The 17,339-nt window shown below is 38.6% G+C and overlaps 5 protein-coding genes across 8 annotated transcripts in view; all 5 read left to right on the forward strand.

Moving 5' to 3' along the window:
- The window catches only part of LOC136268605 (tripartite motif-containing protein 2-like), a 168,841-nt gene that overhangs the window by 50,784 nt on the left and 100,718 nt on the right, over positions 1 to 17,339 (forward strand). The window lies entirely within an intron of this gene.
- The window catches only part of LOC136268604 (E3 ubiquitin-protein ligase TRIM71-like), a 59,772-nt gene continuing 44,833 nt past the window's right edge, over positions 2,401 to 17,339 (forward strand). Inside the window, exons 1-3 of one of the 3 annotated variants that reach the window (XM_066063983.1) lie at positions 2,401 to 2,622; positions 5,150 to 5,256; positions 13,862 to 13,978. The gene's annotated coding sequence lies outside the window, so the exon portion shown is untranslated. Of the gene's footprint in view, positions 2,623 to 5,020; positions 5,257 to 13,861; positions 13,979 to 17,339 lie in introns of those variants that run through there. The other 2 variants (XM_066063981.1, XM_066063982.1) reach the window with 2 other exon arrangements.
- On the forward strand, positions 7,687 to 10,370 carry LOC136236806 (uncharacterized). The gene is made up of 3 exons (XM_066027039.1): positions 7,687 to 7,741; positions 7,950 to 8,239; positions 8,298 to 10,370. Exons 1-3 carry the CDS (start codon positions 7,687 to 7,689, stop codon positions 10,368 to 10,370), a joined length of 2,418 nt encoding a protein of 805 aa, XP_065883111.1.
- Positions 9,970 to 11,842, forward strand: LOC136236807 (uncharacterized). Its single transcript, XM_066027040.1, has 2 exons — positions 9,970 to 11,262; positions 11,400 to 11,842. Exons 1-2 carry the CDS (start codon positions 10,584 to 10,586, stop codon positions 11,840 to 11,842), a joined length of 1,122 nt encoding a protein of 373 aa, XP_065883112.1. The 5' UTR covers positions 9,970 to 10,583.
- LOC136236808 (uncharacterized) lies at positions 11,899 to 15,204 on the forward strand. The gene is made up of 4 exons (XM_066027041.1): positions 11,899 to 13,026; positions 13,862 to 13,978; positions 14,254 to 14,370; positions 15,142 to 15,204. Exons 1-4 carry the CDS (start codon positions 11,899 to 11,901, stop codon positions 15,202 to 15,204), a joined length of 1,425 nt encoding a protein of 474 aa, XP_065883113.1.

The raw sequence follows: 17,339 nt of genomic DNA on the forward strand, positions 1-17,339 counted from the left end.
GAGGCGATTCTAACACTATTCTTCGTTTGTAACGCTGTGTAACGGGCTGAACATAGCTGAAAGTGAAGCGTAATGGCTGCTGCACTTTCGAGGCAGTAATTGATAGTTTGGGCACGCATTCAGACGAAAACATTACTTCTGGTGCCATCCTTTCTTTTGATGTGGTATGCATGGGTTCACCAGTCATAATAATGTTGAAAAAAATAAATAAGTGTAAGGAAAAATTATAGAAAAAAAGTAGGGAAACAAGGGAGGTCGCCTGCACCTGCAGATATTAGGGATTAAATGTTCGCTAGTATATCTGTAGGTGTAGGCAACCTCCCTTGTTTCCCTACTTTTTTTTTTTTCTATGATCCCTAAAATTCCTAATTCCTTACACTTGTATATATATATTATGGACATCATGTGCCAGCAACACGTGACGAACAATTTAACATTGATGATGTAACTATTCACAATGACACATCGGTAACACGACTTTTTGTGACTAATCACTGGACTGGACTGGAACACTGGACTGGACTGGACTACTGGACTGACATATTTTTACACATGGTAAGGTTGGTTTTATTAGCTAAAGGTCTTTATAAGGGACATGCAGCCTGATACTACTATGAATATAGAACAGTGACATAAGTAAAAACTGTGTCTTCTAATGATTTCACTACTTCTTATCATGCTATATGGCACTTGTACACTTCTTACTGCTGTGCTGCAGGGAATGTGATAGTGATGGATATCCAAAAATTAACCTAGCTACCATGATATCACCTAGCTACCATGATATCACCTAGGTACCATGATATCACCTAGCTACCATGATATCACCTAGCTACCATGATATCACCTAGCTACCATGATATCACCTAGCTACCATGATATCACCTAGCTACCATGATATCACCTAGCTACCATGATATCACCTAGCTACCATGATATCACCTAGCTACCATGATATCACCTAGCTACCATGATATCACCTAGCTACCATGATATCACCTAGCTACCATGATATCAAGAGTTTATTATATTATTAATTCTTAATGATATCCTTGAATGAAACAAAGTGATGGCAAACCATTTGAGACACATGTACATGTAACTGAGCTATCCATCCTAGACCAATCTGTTCATATATCATGATGACTGCTATCATGATAGTTCTCACATGTACACTACTAGCTTGCCTACACATATAGCTGTGTGACCAAAAATAATTATTAATTCATTAGTGTTGTACAAGCTTGCTGCTATCTCCAAGACTTTATCGTTGGTTAACCTTCACATTCCCTGCAGCATATTGATTGATTGATAAGGAGTACATTTACTGTAGAGCATAGTAAGTAGTAGTAAGATCACTACAAGTCAGTGTTGCTTACTCTGACTATTCCTCACATTCATCATTTTAGTAGTAGCTAGGAGGCTGCAAGTTTTCTGAAGGCCCTTAGCTAACAAGACTCAACCTTAGAATGTGTAAAACCAAAAAATATGCTGGTCCAGTAGTCCAGTCCAGTGATTAGTTGTACCCGACTTCTCGTACTTTTTTCAAAAAATGCAAGAAAACAACATGAACTAAGATTGCATTAGTGATAATGTACTGTTCATTTCTCCTCTGAATGAAACACTTTAATACAGCAGTCAACAAACTGCTCTATAAAGCAACCAAACCTGTAGCTGACTGGTAACTTTGTGCTAAATTTAAAAAGTGTGTATTAATTAGTACAATGCAATGCCACAGCTTCTGGTTATACAAAAACTCACAAACTTTCTGGAGACATGTCCTCAAACATTTACAATTAGTTATCATACGTCAGTACACTTATATATCATCAACTTAGTTTATACTTGTGAAAATAGCAGGAGAGTATCTGCATTTCACAAGTGCTTTCATTATGGTTTATGACTAGTCAGGCAACAGTAGTCATCCAAATACAGTGTATGGAACCTCCATTAACGGACACTCCCTGTAATGAACACCTCCTAATTATGGACACTATACCATGGTCCCTACCACACTCAACCTCTGTACAACAGACAACGGTACCTCAGCTAATGGACAACCTATATGAGTACCCCGACTATACTTGGATCTGGATTTTAACTGTTTAAGACAGCTGTATGGCTGATACAACACAGGGGGTGTAACTGCACAACCCCAAATAATAGACACAATATATTGTATGACAGTTGTATGATTGTTCATACATTTAGTAAGCTTACATGATTTACCTCTCTAAATTCCGAGTTGCAGTTCCTTAAAGTCATCCCTCCTCAAGATAATCCACCAATACAACTGGACACAAGTCGCGCAGCCAGACCACTATTTTTCCCCACGGCGCTTATCGATTAGAGATTATAAGCGCCTGCTCGAGCAGGCGTTTATAATCTCTAATCGATAAGCGCAGTGGGGAGAAATAGTGGTCTGGCTGCGCGAGACTAAGTCCCGAACTGAGTATAGACATACATGTAGATAATATACTTGATAATATATTCGAATATATAATCTATGATATAGAGGACTGCTCCAGCTATATAGTTCGGGAACATTTACGAAGGGCTTGTTATTAAATAATAATAATAACATTTACGAAGAGTTTCAAGCTGAGATTATAAATGAAATAGGTATGTGAAGAATCAGCTGTGTATACTATAGTAGCTGGTTAGCTGTGTAATGCACCTATCAATGTCACGCCCCACCTACCCCAGGTTGGGCAGCGCGGGTGGGGATTTGTAGGAGATTCGTCACCCAAACTCATCCCCAGGGTAGGGGCATTTGCAACACAAATAGCCATACTTGGCCATATTGTTAGTGATTCCTGAGATAAATAATACGAATTAGTAGGGGATTTGTAACTCAAAGTTGACCCTAGGGGTGGAGAATTTGTCATCTAGCATTTACAAATCCCCACCTCTGGAGTAGGTGGGGCTTGACATTGATAGATGCATAAGCCATGTGTGTCTTATACAATGTAGTTTACACTTCATGGCTAATTTGTGTGTATGAATGTATATAGCCTGTGTATTGGTTGTGACTGGTTAGCTACTCTTAAACCTCAACCTCCCTCCAAAGGACACCTCCATGTAAAGGCTAATCACACCTTACAGGCCAGATATCATTGTTTGTAACTCAGGCAAACCCTCTGTTGCTTTACTTGAACTAACCTGCCCTCTAGACTCAGAACACAACATTCAATCTGCTAGGTATAGAAAACAAAACAAGGCTGAGTATCATCAACTGCTTGCGGAATTTGATCACTTACAGATCCCAACCTATTATGAAACTATTGAAATTAGTGTGCTAGGTCACTACCTACCTTCTTCCATTCAGATTTGTTGACTTTGTACAACTTTCTGTAACCACCAAATCTTCCATCCGACAGATCCTTGACATTGACAATGCTGCTCGTCAATGTATATCATGTTCGCAAAGATTATCTTGGCCAGGAATTGTAGTGACTGGTCAACCGAGCACTTAACTTAATTTTGTCTTGTAATTATTAATTGTTGCTGTTGTTATTAGTCTTTTTGTTTTGTGTTTTGTGGTTTTTAAAATTTTTTTTTTTTTACATGTACACACACCTTGCTGTGCCCACAAGATCTCATTTTGCTTGATCTGACTGTGGTCACATGAGACTGAGGACTAATAATGTATGTATCATCTTATTACTAATGATGGCTCTCTCTCTCACAAGTAAGCATGGTCAAGCAAGTATCTCAATTATGAGAGGATTTCAAGGTCGTGAAAATGTTTTTTTTTGCAAGCTAGCAACCACCAGAACCATTCAGTTTTAGGTTTCATTGTGCTTTTTAGCAATGCAAAATAAAAGGCTCCATGAGAAGTTTCCAGAAAGCAACACAGAAAGTGGTTTTGGAAAAATAATGAAATGCAATGCGGGTGCCCAGACATGATGTGGGCAGAGGACAGAAAACTACAGTCTCATTTGGAGTGGTCTTACCAACAGCTTAGTAGACCAGAAACTCTAAAGGATATGCATTTGTTGAGTTTGAATTTGATGAGGTAGTTAAAATTGCTGCTGAAACAATGGACAATTACTTGATGACAAATTACTACAGTGTAAGGCACCTAATACTCTAATAGGACATACAACTAGATTAGGTGTGGACCCCCAGATGCTTAATGAACTAGTTAATGAGCCTCTATCTATTTCTGATCTAGTCACTAACAACAAGCACTCAAGTAACACATAATGGCTTTAGTACTAGTGTGAGTATCATCCACAATTTCGTAATCAGTGGATTGATATACTGTTCTTTGTTTGTACAAGAGGTGGAACATAGCTGAAAATAAAGTGGTATGATCACATTACATTTCAGTGTAGTTGACATGTGATTTCAGTTGAATTATATCTGGCACCATTCTTCTTTCCTTTTGATGCAGTTTACAAGTGGGAGACATTTTTATAGATTCCTCTAAACTTTATAACTTGGTTTCTTTGTGTGTGTGTGTGTGTGTGTGTGTGTGTGTGTGCGTGCGCGCACGCGTGCACGTGTATGTGTGTGTTGGCACTTTCGAAAATTGCATCTGTTAAATGCTGGTGGACAGTGTGTTGTCATTTTCTTAACAAAATATTATTTGTTAATACCACCTGTCTTCACTATTTAGTTGAAGCAATCAATAAATGCTTCATTTGTTATGCAACGGTGTGAAACTGTGTACTATTGGCTTGTGCTGCGTTAAGGCTGGTAATGATCTTACTGGGATCTGATAAACAAATCTCTCAAAACATGACCTTTCAAAGTTGTAAAAATGCAGCTCTATATAAGTTTACCTACAAGAGGGACACAAATATGGTCTCAGTATCGGTGGTTCCATTTACGAAAGGTTCCACCATCAATTGTCCTCAATACAACTTAACTGTTGTTGATTTCCTTCTAGAGCTGTGAAACTGGTCAGTATATCATAACCAGTTACTGAGTAGATCAAAGCTGCCAGTTATCAATCGTAAAACATGAGTGAAAATGTTGGAGATTGGTTATCCAGTTATGCATAAAAAAGATTGATGACTGAATTTATAAAATAAAAAATATCTAGTTGGACAGGTTGAGCAAGTAAATTTTTAGAGCACTATTTCCTTCACTGTTATGTACTACCTTATAAGGTCATGTGTTCATGTTGTATTTGCTGTAGGCAAGTTTGTACCATCACACAAGGTACACCCACTAACATTCAAGGGATGGAGGAAACATCCTAGGAGGATAAACCGACTGAACTGGTCTTGTCTTCTTCACAACCGGGTATGATGTGATCATGTTATTTATGCTGCAATAGTATAATTGGCCATACAAGGCTGCAAATCGGCCATATTTTCTTTGTTATGAGTAACAACATACTCGGTCTATACACCCACACAGGTCCACCCATAAGTCAGTATGGCAAGGCTAAACTGTTTTCTTTCTTCATAACTGTGTCAAAAACTCTTTAACACAATGGTAAAAGGTGAATAGACATCTGGCTTTGTGAGTGTTCCAGCAAGAAGTGGAATTTTATTGTAATTTCAGAAACCAGACCACTTACCAGATGGTCAGAAAGTATTTCTAAATACTCCCTATATAGTTGTGAAATAGATTACATAGTGATGCCAAATATCATGTTACCGTCAAACCATTGGCCAGTGATACTGTCAGCAATGGAAAATTTGTGACTGCATACTGACTGTTGTATTAGAGAGTATTCATCTATGGCCACTACTTTGTTGGTTTTCCGTTTTTCATCAGAATTTCTGCAAATGATTAGTGTGGGCAACTTTACCATTTGTAGTCATGAGCTGCTCTATTAAAATGTGGCGTACGTGTTATAAACAATCGAAGCATAAATTTGTAGATTAATGAGAACAGTTAAGGAGCTCTCCTCTTTCATGAACCAATTGTGGTGTGATGAAAGCAACGCGTTTGACTGCAAGAAATATGTGACTTAGAGATGTACTGATCTAGTATCGGATCAGTACCAATCTCGACAATTTGAGCAAAATTGGTAGAACCGATTTTCTGTTGAAGCCACTGATTCATGATATCAATTTTTCTAATCACCATTTCTCAAACATACAAGACTTCTTCTATCATTTCTCTGCTCCATTTATGAAAAAGCTAAAGTATAGTACCATTTCTTTTGCCTGGTGCCCTTTGAAAACAATGAATAGTGCTACACCATATCAAATAGGCTAAACTATTAGAATCTCTGCTACAACAGCCTACAAACCATTTCAGGCAAGTCTTGGTAGGAGCATGCATTAAAATATTTGTGAGTGCTGTCACTGCTGATTGTCTGGGTGGTGTAATTGAGATTGGTATTGACTCCAGTAACAATGCTGTGATCATCATTCAGCTAACAATTGACCAATTAGCTTAGTCTGAGATTATAAAATGCTATAAGAACTACCTGTCAAGATCAGTCATCATAATAGGTAAAAGATGTCAGATCGGTACAATATTGGTAGATCGGTAATAAATTTCCTAGATCGGATTGGTATCAGTAAAGCTCAGAAAAGTTGAATCGGTGCATCTCTATATTATGTCGGGTTTTCACTGATTGCATCTGCGAAAACCCGACATAATGACACAAGCCTAAATTTTCAGTATAAGCCATTGATTGCAATGGGTAAAATATTTGCGTAATTGAAAAATAATTCATAAATTTTTTTAATGCTTTGTTCTTTGTGAAGAAAGGGTCTAATGATAAAAACCTGGATATCATCTTATTTGCCTACTCAGAGGAGTTCAAAAATCTTGGTTCATTGCAGTAGACTAAAGGATATGTGTGTTATGGGTGTTTGTTTAGTCACAATATTTCTTCACTGATTTAGTCTCTGTACATAGTGAAGAAAAGTGATAAAGGAAAAACCTATTCATGGCGAACGATGCAAGTTGCGACTGTACTACATTGTGTTCGTAAGTTACAACCATATTTGGAAGTGCCTGTAATTTATTTTCGCAGTACTTACTGTACAAATCGATCTTTCTGTTGTTGCTACTTTGTAGGGCTGTAACTCCAAAAGTTGTAGGCATTCAAGGCTGAAACTTTGCCAGACAGTACATTTGGCTAAGTAGATTAAAAATATTCAATAATAAAGAATTTGAAAAATGCACCATTAGGTCAGGTTTTCGCAGATCCGGTCACATATCCATTCATCAGATAGTTGAAGCTAAATACTGGCAGTAAAAGTGCATGTAAATGAAAATGAAGAAAAGAAACTCAACAAATAGTGAAACCATTACTACACAAACATCTAAAGCCACAAGGCCAAAAAGTCATAAACTACAAGAGTGGAACTTCTTTTAGCCGGCACTTTGAGACCAAATTGTAAAGCTTGTTTGATGTGTTAAACACATAATATGGAATAAAGATAAATAATAAACTTAGTTGTTGTGAAACAGTCAACATTGAAAGTGTAGATGTAAAGGTTGAATCTGGCAAGTTCTAGAACTTTCTTCAGAATTGTGTATAAATAGATAGTGTAGCATGTACATTTTCCTGGTGTTATTGTACTCCTGGTGTGCTGTTGTTATTTTGCTGTTGCTGCTGTATTTTTTTACTGCTGTTGATTAAAGAGATTCTTAATCAGATAGACTGTGTATAGTTTCTCTGGAAATAGATTTGGGCTCAGTATCGTGGTCTTTACACCAATTTCTTGGTAGCAGAGGATGGTTATAGGTTAAAAGCTGATGACTATGGAGACTAATAGTGAGATACTAGAGTTGGAGAAAGGTTTAGAACAGCAGCAAGGTAATGAACAGCTTGAAGATAGCATATTAGAGTTAAGACAAGAAAAAGCTTAAGTAAAGACACTATTTACTAAGGCAAGGCGTAGAACACTAGTTTTGATACAAGAAAAAGATGTGACTGTAGAAGTTATTAAGGATGCTTGTGAAGATTTAGATGAGGCTTTGGCGAATGTTATGGACACAATGACTAGGTTAGCAGATGCTTTTAGAGAAAACAGAGATTGTAAAAAATGTTGATAAGCTCAGCCAAGAAATAGAAAAGGTTGAGTTAGAGTATAGTAATGCACAAGATCGTGTGCAAGACACCTTGGATGAACTGAATAAAGTAGCTAACCTCAACAAGTTTGTCAGGAGATTAGAAGAAGATAGTTTCAAACAGTCAGAGACAATAGCTGATTATAAGACTACAGCCTCAAGGGAGGTATCAAAGTCAGAGGATTTAATAGCACACCAGCAGTCTGAACATGTAAAAGATAATATAAAACACCAGCCGCGAGTTGTAAGAGAAGGCAGCATAGTAAAAAGTAAGATTCCCACTGTGTCACTTCACTCGACAGTGGATCATCAGATTACAGTACCAGAAAGGGGGGCATATTATCCATTGGATGAAGGGATCAAGCCAGAATATGGCTGATTCTGCACTGATTGGACAAGACCTGTGGAAACAGCTCAAGAGGGTTAGTATTCCTGTTTTCTCCGGTGATAAAAGAACATACTCAAATTGGAAAGCTGCCTTTTTGGCCTGTGTGGATCAGGCACCAGCCACCCCAGAATACAAACTCCTTCAATTACGACAGTGTTTGGCTGGAGAAGCTTTAAAGACAATTGAAAGTTTGGGACACAGTGCTGCAGCATACCAAGCAGCAAAAGAACGATTAGAGCGAAAGTTTGGGGGTCAGAGAAGACAAATAGCCATATACTTGGAGGAAATTGACAGTTTTAAGCCGGTTCGACCTGGAAATTACAAAGATATTGAAAAGTTTGCAGACCTATTGGATGTTGCTATTGTAAATTTGAAGGAAACACATTATCCTGAAGAGTTAAGGGATGGTATGTTGTACATCAAATTACAAAAGAAATTACCAACTCAAATGCTGGCTGCTTACCATCGTTGGGTGTTTGAAAACTACAAGATTGAAAATGTTGAGGTGTTGCGTGAATGGATAGTTCAGGAGGCAGAATTCCAGATGAGGGCTATAGAAACAGTCCAAGGTTTGTCTACTGGAAGGCACGGAAAGCCAGAGACTAGATCTCATGGTTTTAGAGAACCTCATCAGACCTTTTTTGGGAGGTCAAATGCCAAGCTGGAGTCTGGTGAATCCCGAGGTCAGAGGTCATGTAGAGTTTGTAATAAACAACATGGAACATGGACATGTGATGAATTCAAACAGCTGAATATCCAGAAAAGGTGGGAATGTGCAAAAAGATTAAGACTATGTTTCCGTTGTCTGGGCAAGGGTCACCTGGGCCAATGCTGTACACGTACCAGAGTTTGTGGCTTGAACGGTTGCAAAGAGCTTCACCACCGACTATTACATAGAAATCCAGTTACCTTACCTGATAACGTTGAGGAATCACAGAGAATAGCAACAAACAAAAGATCAACAGTTAAGGTTGATCAGCCACTTACTACTGAGGCATCAAAGTATACCCAAGAAGAGAGGGTCCCAGTGACAAGAGTGGATTCCCCCAGGGAGGGGGACCAAGTGACATCAACTCAAAATACCACCATGGTTTCTGGAATCTCGAGTAATATTGCCTTAAGGACAATACCTGTATTTGTGAGGAATGGGCATAGAAAGTTGATGGTTAATGCTCTCTTGGATGATGCTAGTACTAAGACTTACCTGAATACGGACGTAGCATCAGAGTTGGGATTGAAGGGTAAGCTTCAGAGAATAAATGTAAATGTATTGAATAGCCAGGTTGAAACTTTTGAGACTTCACCAGTTGAGCTTTTGATAGAAAGTTTAGATGGAAATACTACTTTGAAAGTGACTGCACTTACAACAAGTAGAGTTACCAGGAATATGAAAGTTATTGATTGGGTCGAGTGTGCAGGAAGATGGCCACATTTAAAAAATATAGAGTTTCAAAAATTAGGACCTCGACCGATAGTTGATGTGTTAATAGGGCTGGATTGTTCTGATTTACATTTTTCTTTCAGGGATGTACGTGGTGAACCAGGTCAGCCTGTGGCTAGACTTACACCACCTGGGTGGACTTGCATTGGACCTGTCTATGATGAGGGACAGGCTTGTATGACTAATTTTGCTAGAACTTACTTTACCACAGGGGACACTGATGTCAGCAAGATTGAAGCTGTATTACAGAAATTTTGGGAAGTCGACAGTTGTAGTGGAGAAGTGAGTTTCTTATCTCCTCAAGATAAACTGGTGTTAGAAAAGACAAAAAAATCAATTCAATTTGTTGATAGTCATTATAGAATCTCCATACCATGGAAGGGAGATTCAGTGTATCTACCTGACAACTATTCTGTGGCGGTGAATCGTTTGAAGAACCTTGAGAAACGACTGGCAAAGAATCCTGAGGTGGCCAGGTCCTACCAAGAGACCATTGAACAACATTTGGAGAAGGGTTACATCAGGCAAGTTAATCCTTCGGAGTAGTCCCACAGACAGTGGTACTTACCACACTTTTCAATAGTTAAGAAGTCAAGGTTGACAACTAAAACCCGCATTATATTTGATGCTTCTGCTCAATGTGATGGAGTGTCTTTGAATGATGCTATACACCAAGGACCAAAGTTACAGCAGGAATTATATCAAGTTCTGCTACGTTTTAGAAAGCTCCCAGTAGCTTTGATATGTGATATAGCTGAAATGTATTTACAGATCAAGCTTTATCCACAGGATCGGCCTAGTCACAGGTTCCTGAGGAGAAATTTAAGTTTGGAGGAAGACATAAAGGAGTATGAGTTTGACCGGTTAGTATTTGGTTTAAATTGTTCTCCGTTTTTGGCACAATTGGTGACACAACATCATGCTAAGATTTATCAAGAAAGATACCCTATGGCTTCTGAAATTATATTAAAGTCAACCTATATGGATGATAGTATGACTTCAGTTGTGAGTGAAGATCAGGGAGTCCAACTTTATCAAGAGCTATCCGACCTTTGGGCAGGAGCAGGAATGCATGTCCATAAATGGCTATCAAATTCTGATGTGGTTCTTAGTCAGATTCCAGTAAAGGATAGAATTTATGAGATTGACCTAAACAGTGACCCCTTACCTTCAGTCAAGACACTTGGAGTAATGTGGCTAGCTACGGAGGATGTGTTTATGTTTAATTCAAAAATGATGGAACAAAGGTTTGAGTTAACAAAGAGAAATTTTTTGAAGAAAATTGCAACCTTGTTCGACCCATTGGGCTTTTTGTCCCCTTTTGTAATACGAGCAAAAATGTTAATGCAAGAAGTGTGGGTACAAGGTGTAGATTGGGATGAAGAGTTACCACTGGATACATCTACACAAGTGACAACATGGTTCAGAGAATTATCAAGTTTACCAAGTGTTAGTGTTTACAGTTGAGGAAGGAGGTGAGCTCAATTGCAGTGCATGTGTTTGTGGATGCTTCATTGGAGGCTTATGGTGCAGTAGTTTATGTAAGGGTCAAATATCAGGATGGAAGTTTATCAGTACGTTTAGTTTCATCCAAGACCAAGGTGGCTCCACTTCAGTCAGTGAGTGTACCACGTTTGGAGCTCATGGGAGCTGTGTTAGGGAGCAGGTTAGCGACATCAATTTCAGATGCTTTAGATATGGAGAAACGATCCTATACTTTCTGGACTGATAGTGCAAATGCTCTATGGTGGATTAGGGGATACAGTAGAACATTTAAGTCATTTGTTGCAAACAGAGTGGGAGAAATACACTCATCCTCTTCTCCTGATCAGTGGCGATATGTTCCAACAAAGTTAAACCCAGCAGATTATTTGACACGTGGAGTTAAACTTATGGAGTTAGTAGAGTTGAGGATGTGGTGGGAAGGTCCAGAATATTTAAAAGAAGATGAATCCCAATGGCCAAGGAATGTTGTTGACAAGAGACCGTTGTTGACAAGAGACCTGCATCAGCTGTAGAAGAAGTTAAACAGAAATATACAGTGAAAGAACCATCAGAAGAAAAATCAGCCTTTATGACTACCACAACAAAGATAATTTGGCGATTACAACCAGAACGTTTCTCCAGCTGGAATAAATTAACTAGATTACAAGCCTGGGTTATGAGATTTACAACAAATTGTCGTTCTCACCAGCATGAAAGATTGTTAGACAAAGGGATAAATTTGGAGGAAATAAGGGATGCAGAAAAACTAATTTTGAAGACAACACAGAAAGAATGTTTTAAAGAAGAGTATACAGCCATAGTCGAAAGAAAGAAATTACCTAAAAATAGTAAATTACTCAGTTTATGTCCACGACTGGATGATGATGGGGTGATGAGATCAGAGGGCCGACTCAAGTATGGTGAATTCCTTCCATATGATGTAAGGTATCCTATTATCCTGCCCAGGAAAAGTTGGATAACCAAACTTATTGTGAAGCATCACCATGAGCTGGGGAACCATAGTGTGGGTACTAACCAGATATTGTCCACTTTATCATCCAAATATTGGATTGTGGCTGCCAGGGAAGCAATCATTGAGTGGGAGAGAGAGTGTGCCATGTGTAAGAGGAAGAAAGCAAAGAGGACAGAGCAAATAATGGCACCTTTACCATTGAATAGGCTGACAACATCCTTGAGGGCTTTTGCAAGAGTGGGAGTAGATTTTGCTGGGCCATTTATCACGGTACAGGGTCGAGGAAAGCGAAGACAGAAACACTATTTATGTCTTTTCACGTGTCTCGCATGCAGAGCTGTTCACTTGGAAATTGCTTATGGCTTGGATGTTGATTCTTTTCTAACTGCTTTCAGCCGAATGATTAATAGGAGAGGACTACCAGAGGACATAATATCAGATAACGGCACTAACTTTGTGGCAGCAGATAAAGAACTCAAGAAGATGACATGCCAAATAGTAAACGATTCGAAGTTCACTTCTGCAATGATTAAAAGAAAGATAAAGTGGTCTTTTAATCCTCCCCAAGCCCCACACTTTGGAGGAGTCTTCGAAACGATGATTAAAGCAGCAAAGAGGGCAATCACGGCTATTCTAAGTAACTCAGACATTACTGATGGGGAATTGATGACGGCTTTTACTGAAGCGGAGGCCTTGATTAATTGCAGACCTTTGACTTATCAATCTGCTAATCCACATGACGATGTACCCCTTACACCGAATCATTTGTTACATGGTCAAATGGGGGGGAACTTTCGCTCCTGAAAGTACAAAAGAGGTAGCTTACCATCCACTGAGACAATGGAGAAGAATACAAGAACTTAGTAGACATTTTTGGCAATGATGGTTTCATGAATGGATACCAGGTCTGAGTCTGCGGAAGAAGTGGTTTGAGTTGCGGAACAATTTGAAAGTGGGTGATGTAGTTTTAATGATGACAACTGATAGTCCACGAGCTCACTGGCCTTTGGCAAGAGTTCTTGAAGTATATTCGGGCCAAGATGGGAATGTTCGCTCAGTTAAAGTTCAAGTAGCAGATAAGACCTTTGTTAGACCAATAGTTAAGCTTTGTCCACTAGAACTGGAATCAGCTAAATAAGAATATTTTGTACAGACAATTGAGAGATAATATACCTTCACCAAAAGATTACTTAAAGAGAACGATTTACTACTGATATTACACTAACTCCTATATCATCATGTAGAACATGAGGAGGGGGAAATGGAATAAAGATAAATAATAAACTTAGTTGTTGTGAAACAGTCAACATTGGAAGTGTAGATGTAAAGGTTGAATCTGGCAAGTTCTAGAACTTTCTTCAGAATTGTGTATAAATAGATAGTGTAGCATGTACATTTTCCTGGTGTTATTGTACTCCTGGTGTGCTGTTGTTATTTTGCTGTTGCTGCTGTATTTTTTACTGCTGTTGATTAAAGAGATTCTTAATCAGATAGACTGTGTATAGTTTCTCTGGAAATAGATTTGGGCTCAGTATCGTGGTCTTTACACCATAATGTGTTATGTATCACTTCTTCACAGGTGATGGTTAGAAACAAGGACAAATACCAGAGGGTGATAGGTGCTCTGATAAAGAAGGAAAGACGGAAGGGACACAGACTAAAGGAGTTAGGAATTGACTATGATTTTCCTGGATATGTAAGTGAGTATTAATACACCATCTGTGTCACTGCTATCTCACCATTGTGCACGTTCCTCCATGCCAATTGGTTAAAGTTGAAATTATATACCTTTTATGCAATTCTTAAATGATGCTTTTATTCTTAAATGATGCACCATTCTTAAAACTCAATTCTTTAGGCTAAATGTAAAGAGGTTATTTAAACAAACTTGATGCTTGGGTTGAAATATTTCCATTTGCAACAAGAGAGTCAACTATGTTACTCTAATACAGCAGACGTGTACTGTAATAGAATTGTCGGTTACACTATCACTTTGACTACATGAAGTATGACCATGTTATACCAGAAATTCCAACCCCTGGTGAAAATATACAATACTTTGAGAACAGATGGCATTACTGGCTGCAGGTAGGTAACAAATTTTGGTGTTAACACTGTGTGTCAGGCTTGGTCACCCATTCAGATACCCTATAAAAGTGGCATGAATCTAATTATATCCTTAAGCTCCAACATGAGTTCTTTTTATAGAAAATGTATGGGAGATGAATTACATTGTTTGCCAAGTAGAAAGGTGTTCCAGCTCATGGATAGAATCAGGTTTTATTGGTCAGCAGTGCCAGACCAGTCATTACTATGAAACTAATGAACCTACCACCTAAGAATACACAACCCCCTTAATCTGGCAACACTATTTTAGGTGCCTGTAAGTGTAAAAATAGGGTCTGGTCTGTATAGTGTTTAGGACTTGTACTTAGGAATGTGTAATTACACTGCGGCTTGCGTTAATGATCAGATGGGATGCACCAGTTTTCAGTAATGGTGGTACAAGTCCTTATATTAATGCTAACCCTATTTTTCGGGTTGCTTACTGCCACCTAAAACATTATGGGATGCAACTTAAATAGCTATATTAGCTAATTGGTGATGCTACATAATTAACAATGTAAAGTGATATACATAATTAATTGTTTTTGTCCATGGGCCACCTGTTTGTTTTATTTAACCGTTACTAGCAAAACAACCTGTAGTTTTCTCTATATACAAAATGCTGTAGCTAGAAATTTGAGTTTCTTCCACTTTCATATCAAACAACCATTTGACTGTATGGTGTATGTATTTCTTTCCCAACCAGTGGGATAGTATACTAGTGTATTATCCTACCATATTTCATGTGTGTAGGCTGCAGTTCTGCCAAAGAAGTCAACCAGAATAAAGTTCAGTGCATCAGATGAAGATGACTAGACACACCATACACAATTTATTATACTTGTCTGTAAATTATGCACAGAGAGAACCATCGTTAGTAATAAGATGATACATACAATACGTTATTAGTCCTCGGTCTCGTGCGACCACAGTCAGATCAAGCAAAATGGGATCTTGTGGGCACGGCAAGATGTGTGTACATGTAAACAAAAAGACTAACAACAACAGCAACAACAATAATTAATTTTAATATTAGATATGTAAATATGACTCGTGTTTAGAAATAGTGCCAAAGATTAGCCACGCCCCCAAAGACGTGCGTGTCATATGATATCCGAAAAATGCTAGTCCACTATACCAAGAGTTCATAATCAAGACTCACGGTAGTGAGTCGCGCGGCCAGTAAAGCAGAAACGCGCGCCGCAGACAATAAATGACGCGACCACTACGTGAGGATTTACAAGAACGAACGTTGTCAAATTCGGCCTTCCTGTAATCCACCCGTCACCTACGCTATCCCTCTGAAACTCTGGAGTTGAACTCATCGTGTCACTAGTAACTACCACACAAGCAGTGAAGCAAATCCATGCCGATTGTTTCGTGATCGAGGTTGCCGACATCAAAGGGGAAGTTTCATTTTTTATTTATTTTTTTTTTATCGCATGCGGTTAGACGCAACCGCAGGTGTATGCCTTGCGTTCCTTTGTGCATTCCGAACATTGATCGCCCTGTTATCGCTTCAGTATTCACTCAATCACCTCAAGATTCACATCATCGATTTCACCATACATGATTACCCTACAGTCGTGATTTCAGCACCAAACGAAGTTTCAGTCGTCCTAGAGGCCAAATACAAATCTCAGATTGTTGTTTTCCGCAATACTCGCTTGGCATGTAGGGCAATGTGTCTTTAAACTGTTCTGAAAGTTTCGTTCAGATTGAAACATTTGTTTTCGAGAATGGCTAGTTTGAAATTTGAATTTAGTCGCCCCCACGTCATTTGCTCTCTAAGAATTTCACTCGGAATTTAAAGAATGACGCAGAGCACAACTGCGGTCACTGGGTATTGATGAACTGGCGCTCTATGTAGTTAATCAGTACATATAGCCACCAAGAAGTGTGCTGCCATAGATATAATCTATGGTGCTGTTCGTTTTGAAATTAGTCGCCCCCACATAATTTGTCCTCTAAGGGCGCGGCTTAAAGAATGACACAAGAGTACAACTGCGGTTACCAGTTGTTGACACAAGCTGTGAGTAATTAGCACATGTAGCTAGCTTAAAAGGAAGTGTGCAAAATCGCCTAATACAATTGTCACCATGCATTATTGCATTTTATAGCACCCCCACACAAAATTACACATGTAATTACAACATACAGAGGAGACACATGAATACCAAACACTTTTCACAACAATAATGTAAGAATTGTACAATAATTACTGTAATATAACTACTATGCAAATGTTTTCCAGTGGCCCGCCATGGTAGCAAGTCTCACATGACGGCATGTATATTCATCCAAACACAATGGGAGTAACGAGTAAGTATGATGACAACAAGTTGGTATGACTCCATTTGTAGAATCCAGATGAGTGGGTGTGGCTCCAGTATGTCTAAACAGTTAACAAACATTCCTGTTATAATTACGTGCTAGAGTTGCAATATAATAGTATAGTATTTAAATGCAATAATACATAGTCTCCATTGCATCACTATCAAACGACACTAAGTGGAGGATATTGTTGCATCTCTAGTATGTACACTCTATCAGTACAACCTATCTTAATGGCCACTAGTATAGAAAGACAACCACTCTTGAAAAGCCAATTCCAATTGAGAATTTATACACTGTTACCTGCTGAATGAGTGAAGGTGGCAATAAACAAGTTCCACCATAATTTATACACGAGATATGATCCTGTATATTCTGTCAGTGGATGAGATCCACTTGGCCAGGACAAAATGTGACTCAAGTGCCCTGGATGATCCATACTCAACCAACTTATGACCCAGTGGCACAATGGAACTGACTATTTATAGAGAATACAATTATATTTATTTCTAAGATGTGTGGATGTGTGGAGACATTGCAACACATTACATGTACATACAAGACATGCTACGTACTGTTTTAGCATTTCAAGTCACCACATTATACACGTACCAGTC

Source organism: Dysidea avara, chromosome 10 (assembly GCF_963678975.1).
Source record: "Dysidea avara chromosome 10, odDysAvar1.4, whole genome shotgun sequence".
NCBI lineage: Eukaryota > Metazoa > Porifera > Demospongiae > Dictyoceratida > Dysideidae > Dysidea > Dysidea avara.

What these genes read in the sequence shown, in the direction of transcription:
- LOC136236806 (XM_066027039.1), top strand. Translation starts at nt 7,687, where the DNA reads ATGGAGACTAATAGTGAGATACTAGAGTTGGAGAAAGGTTTAGAACAG. An exon ending in AGGTTTAGAACAGCAGCAAG is followed by an intron (nt 7,742 to 7,949) that starts GTAATGAACAGC and finishes AGATGCTTTTAG; the next exon opens with AGAAAACAGAGATTGTAAAA. An exon ending in TAAAACACCAGCCGCGAGTT is followed by an intron (nt 8,240 to 8,297) that starts GTAAGAGAAGGC and finishes TTCACTCGACAG; the next exon opens with TGGATCATCAGATTACAGTA.
- LOC136236807 (XM_066027040.1), top strand. Translation starts at nt 10,584, where the DNA reads ATGTATTTACAGATCAAGCTTTATCCACAGGATCGGCCTAGTCACAGG. An exon ending in ATGGTTCAGAGAATTATCAA is followed by an intron (nt 11,263 to 11,399) that starts GTTTACCAAGTG and finishes GAAGTTTATCAG; the next exon opens with TACGTTTAGTTTCATCCAAG.
- LOC136236808 (XM_066027041.1), top strand. Translation starts at nt 11,899, where the DNA reads ATGACTACCACAACAAAGATAATTTGGCGATTACAACCAGAACGTTTC. An exon ending in ACTATGATTTTCCTGGATAT is followed by an intron (nt 13,979 to 14,253) that starts GTAAGTGAGTAT and finishes GTACTGTAATAG; the next exon opens with AATTGTCGGTTACACTATCA. An exon ending in GATGGCATTACTGGCTGCAG is followed by an intron (nt 14,371 to 15,141) that starts GTAGGTAACAAA and finishes TCATGTGTGTAG; the next exon opens with GCTGCAGTTCTGCCAAAGAA.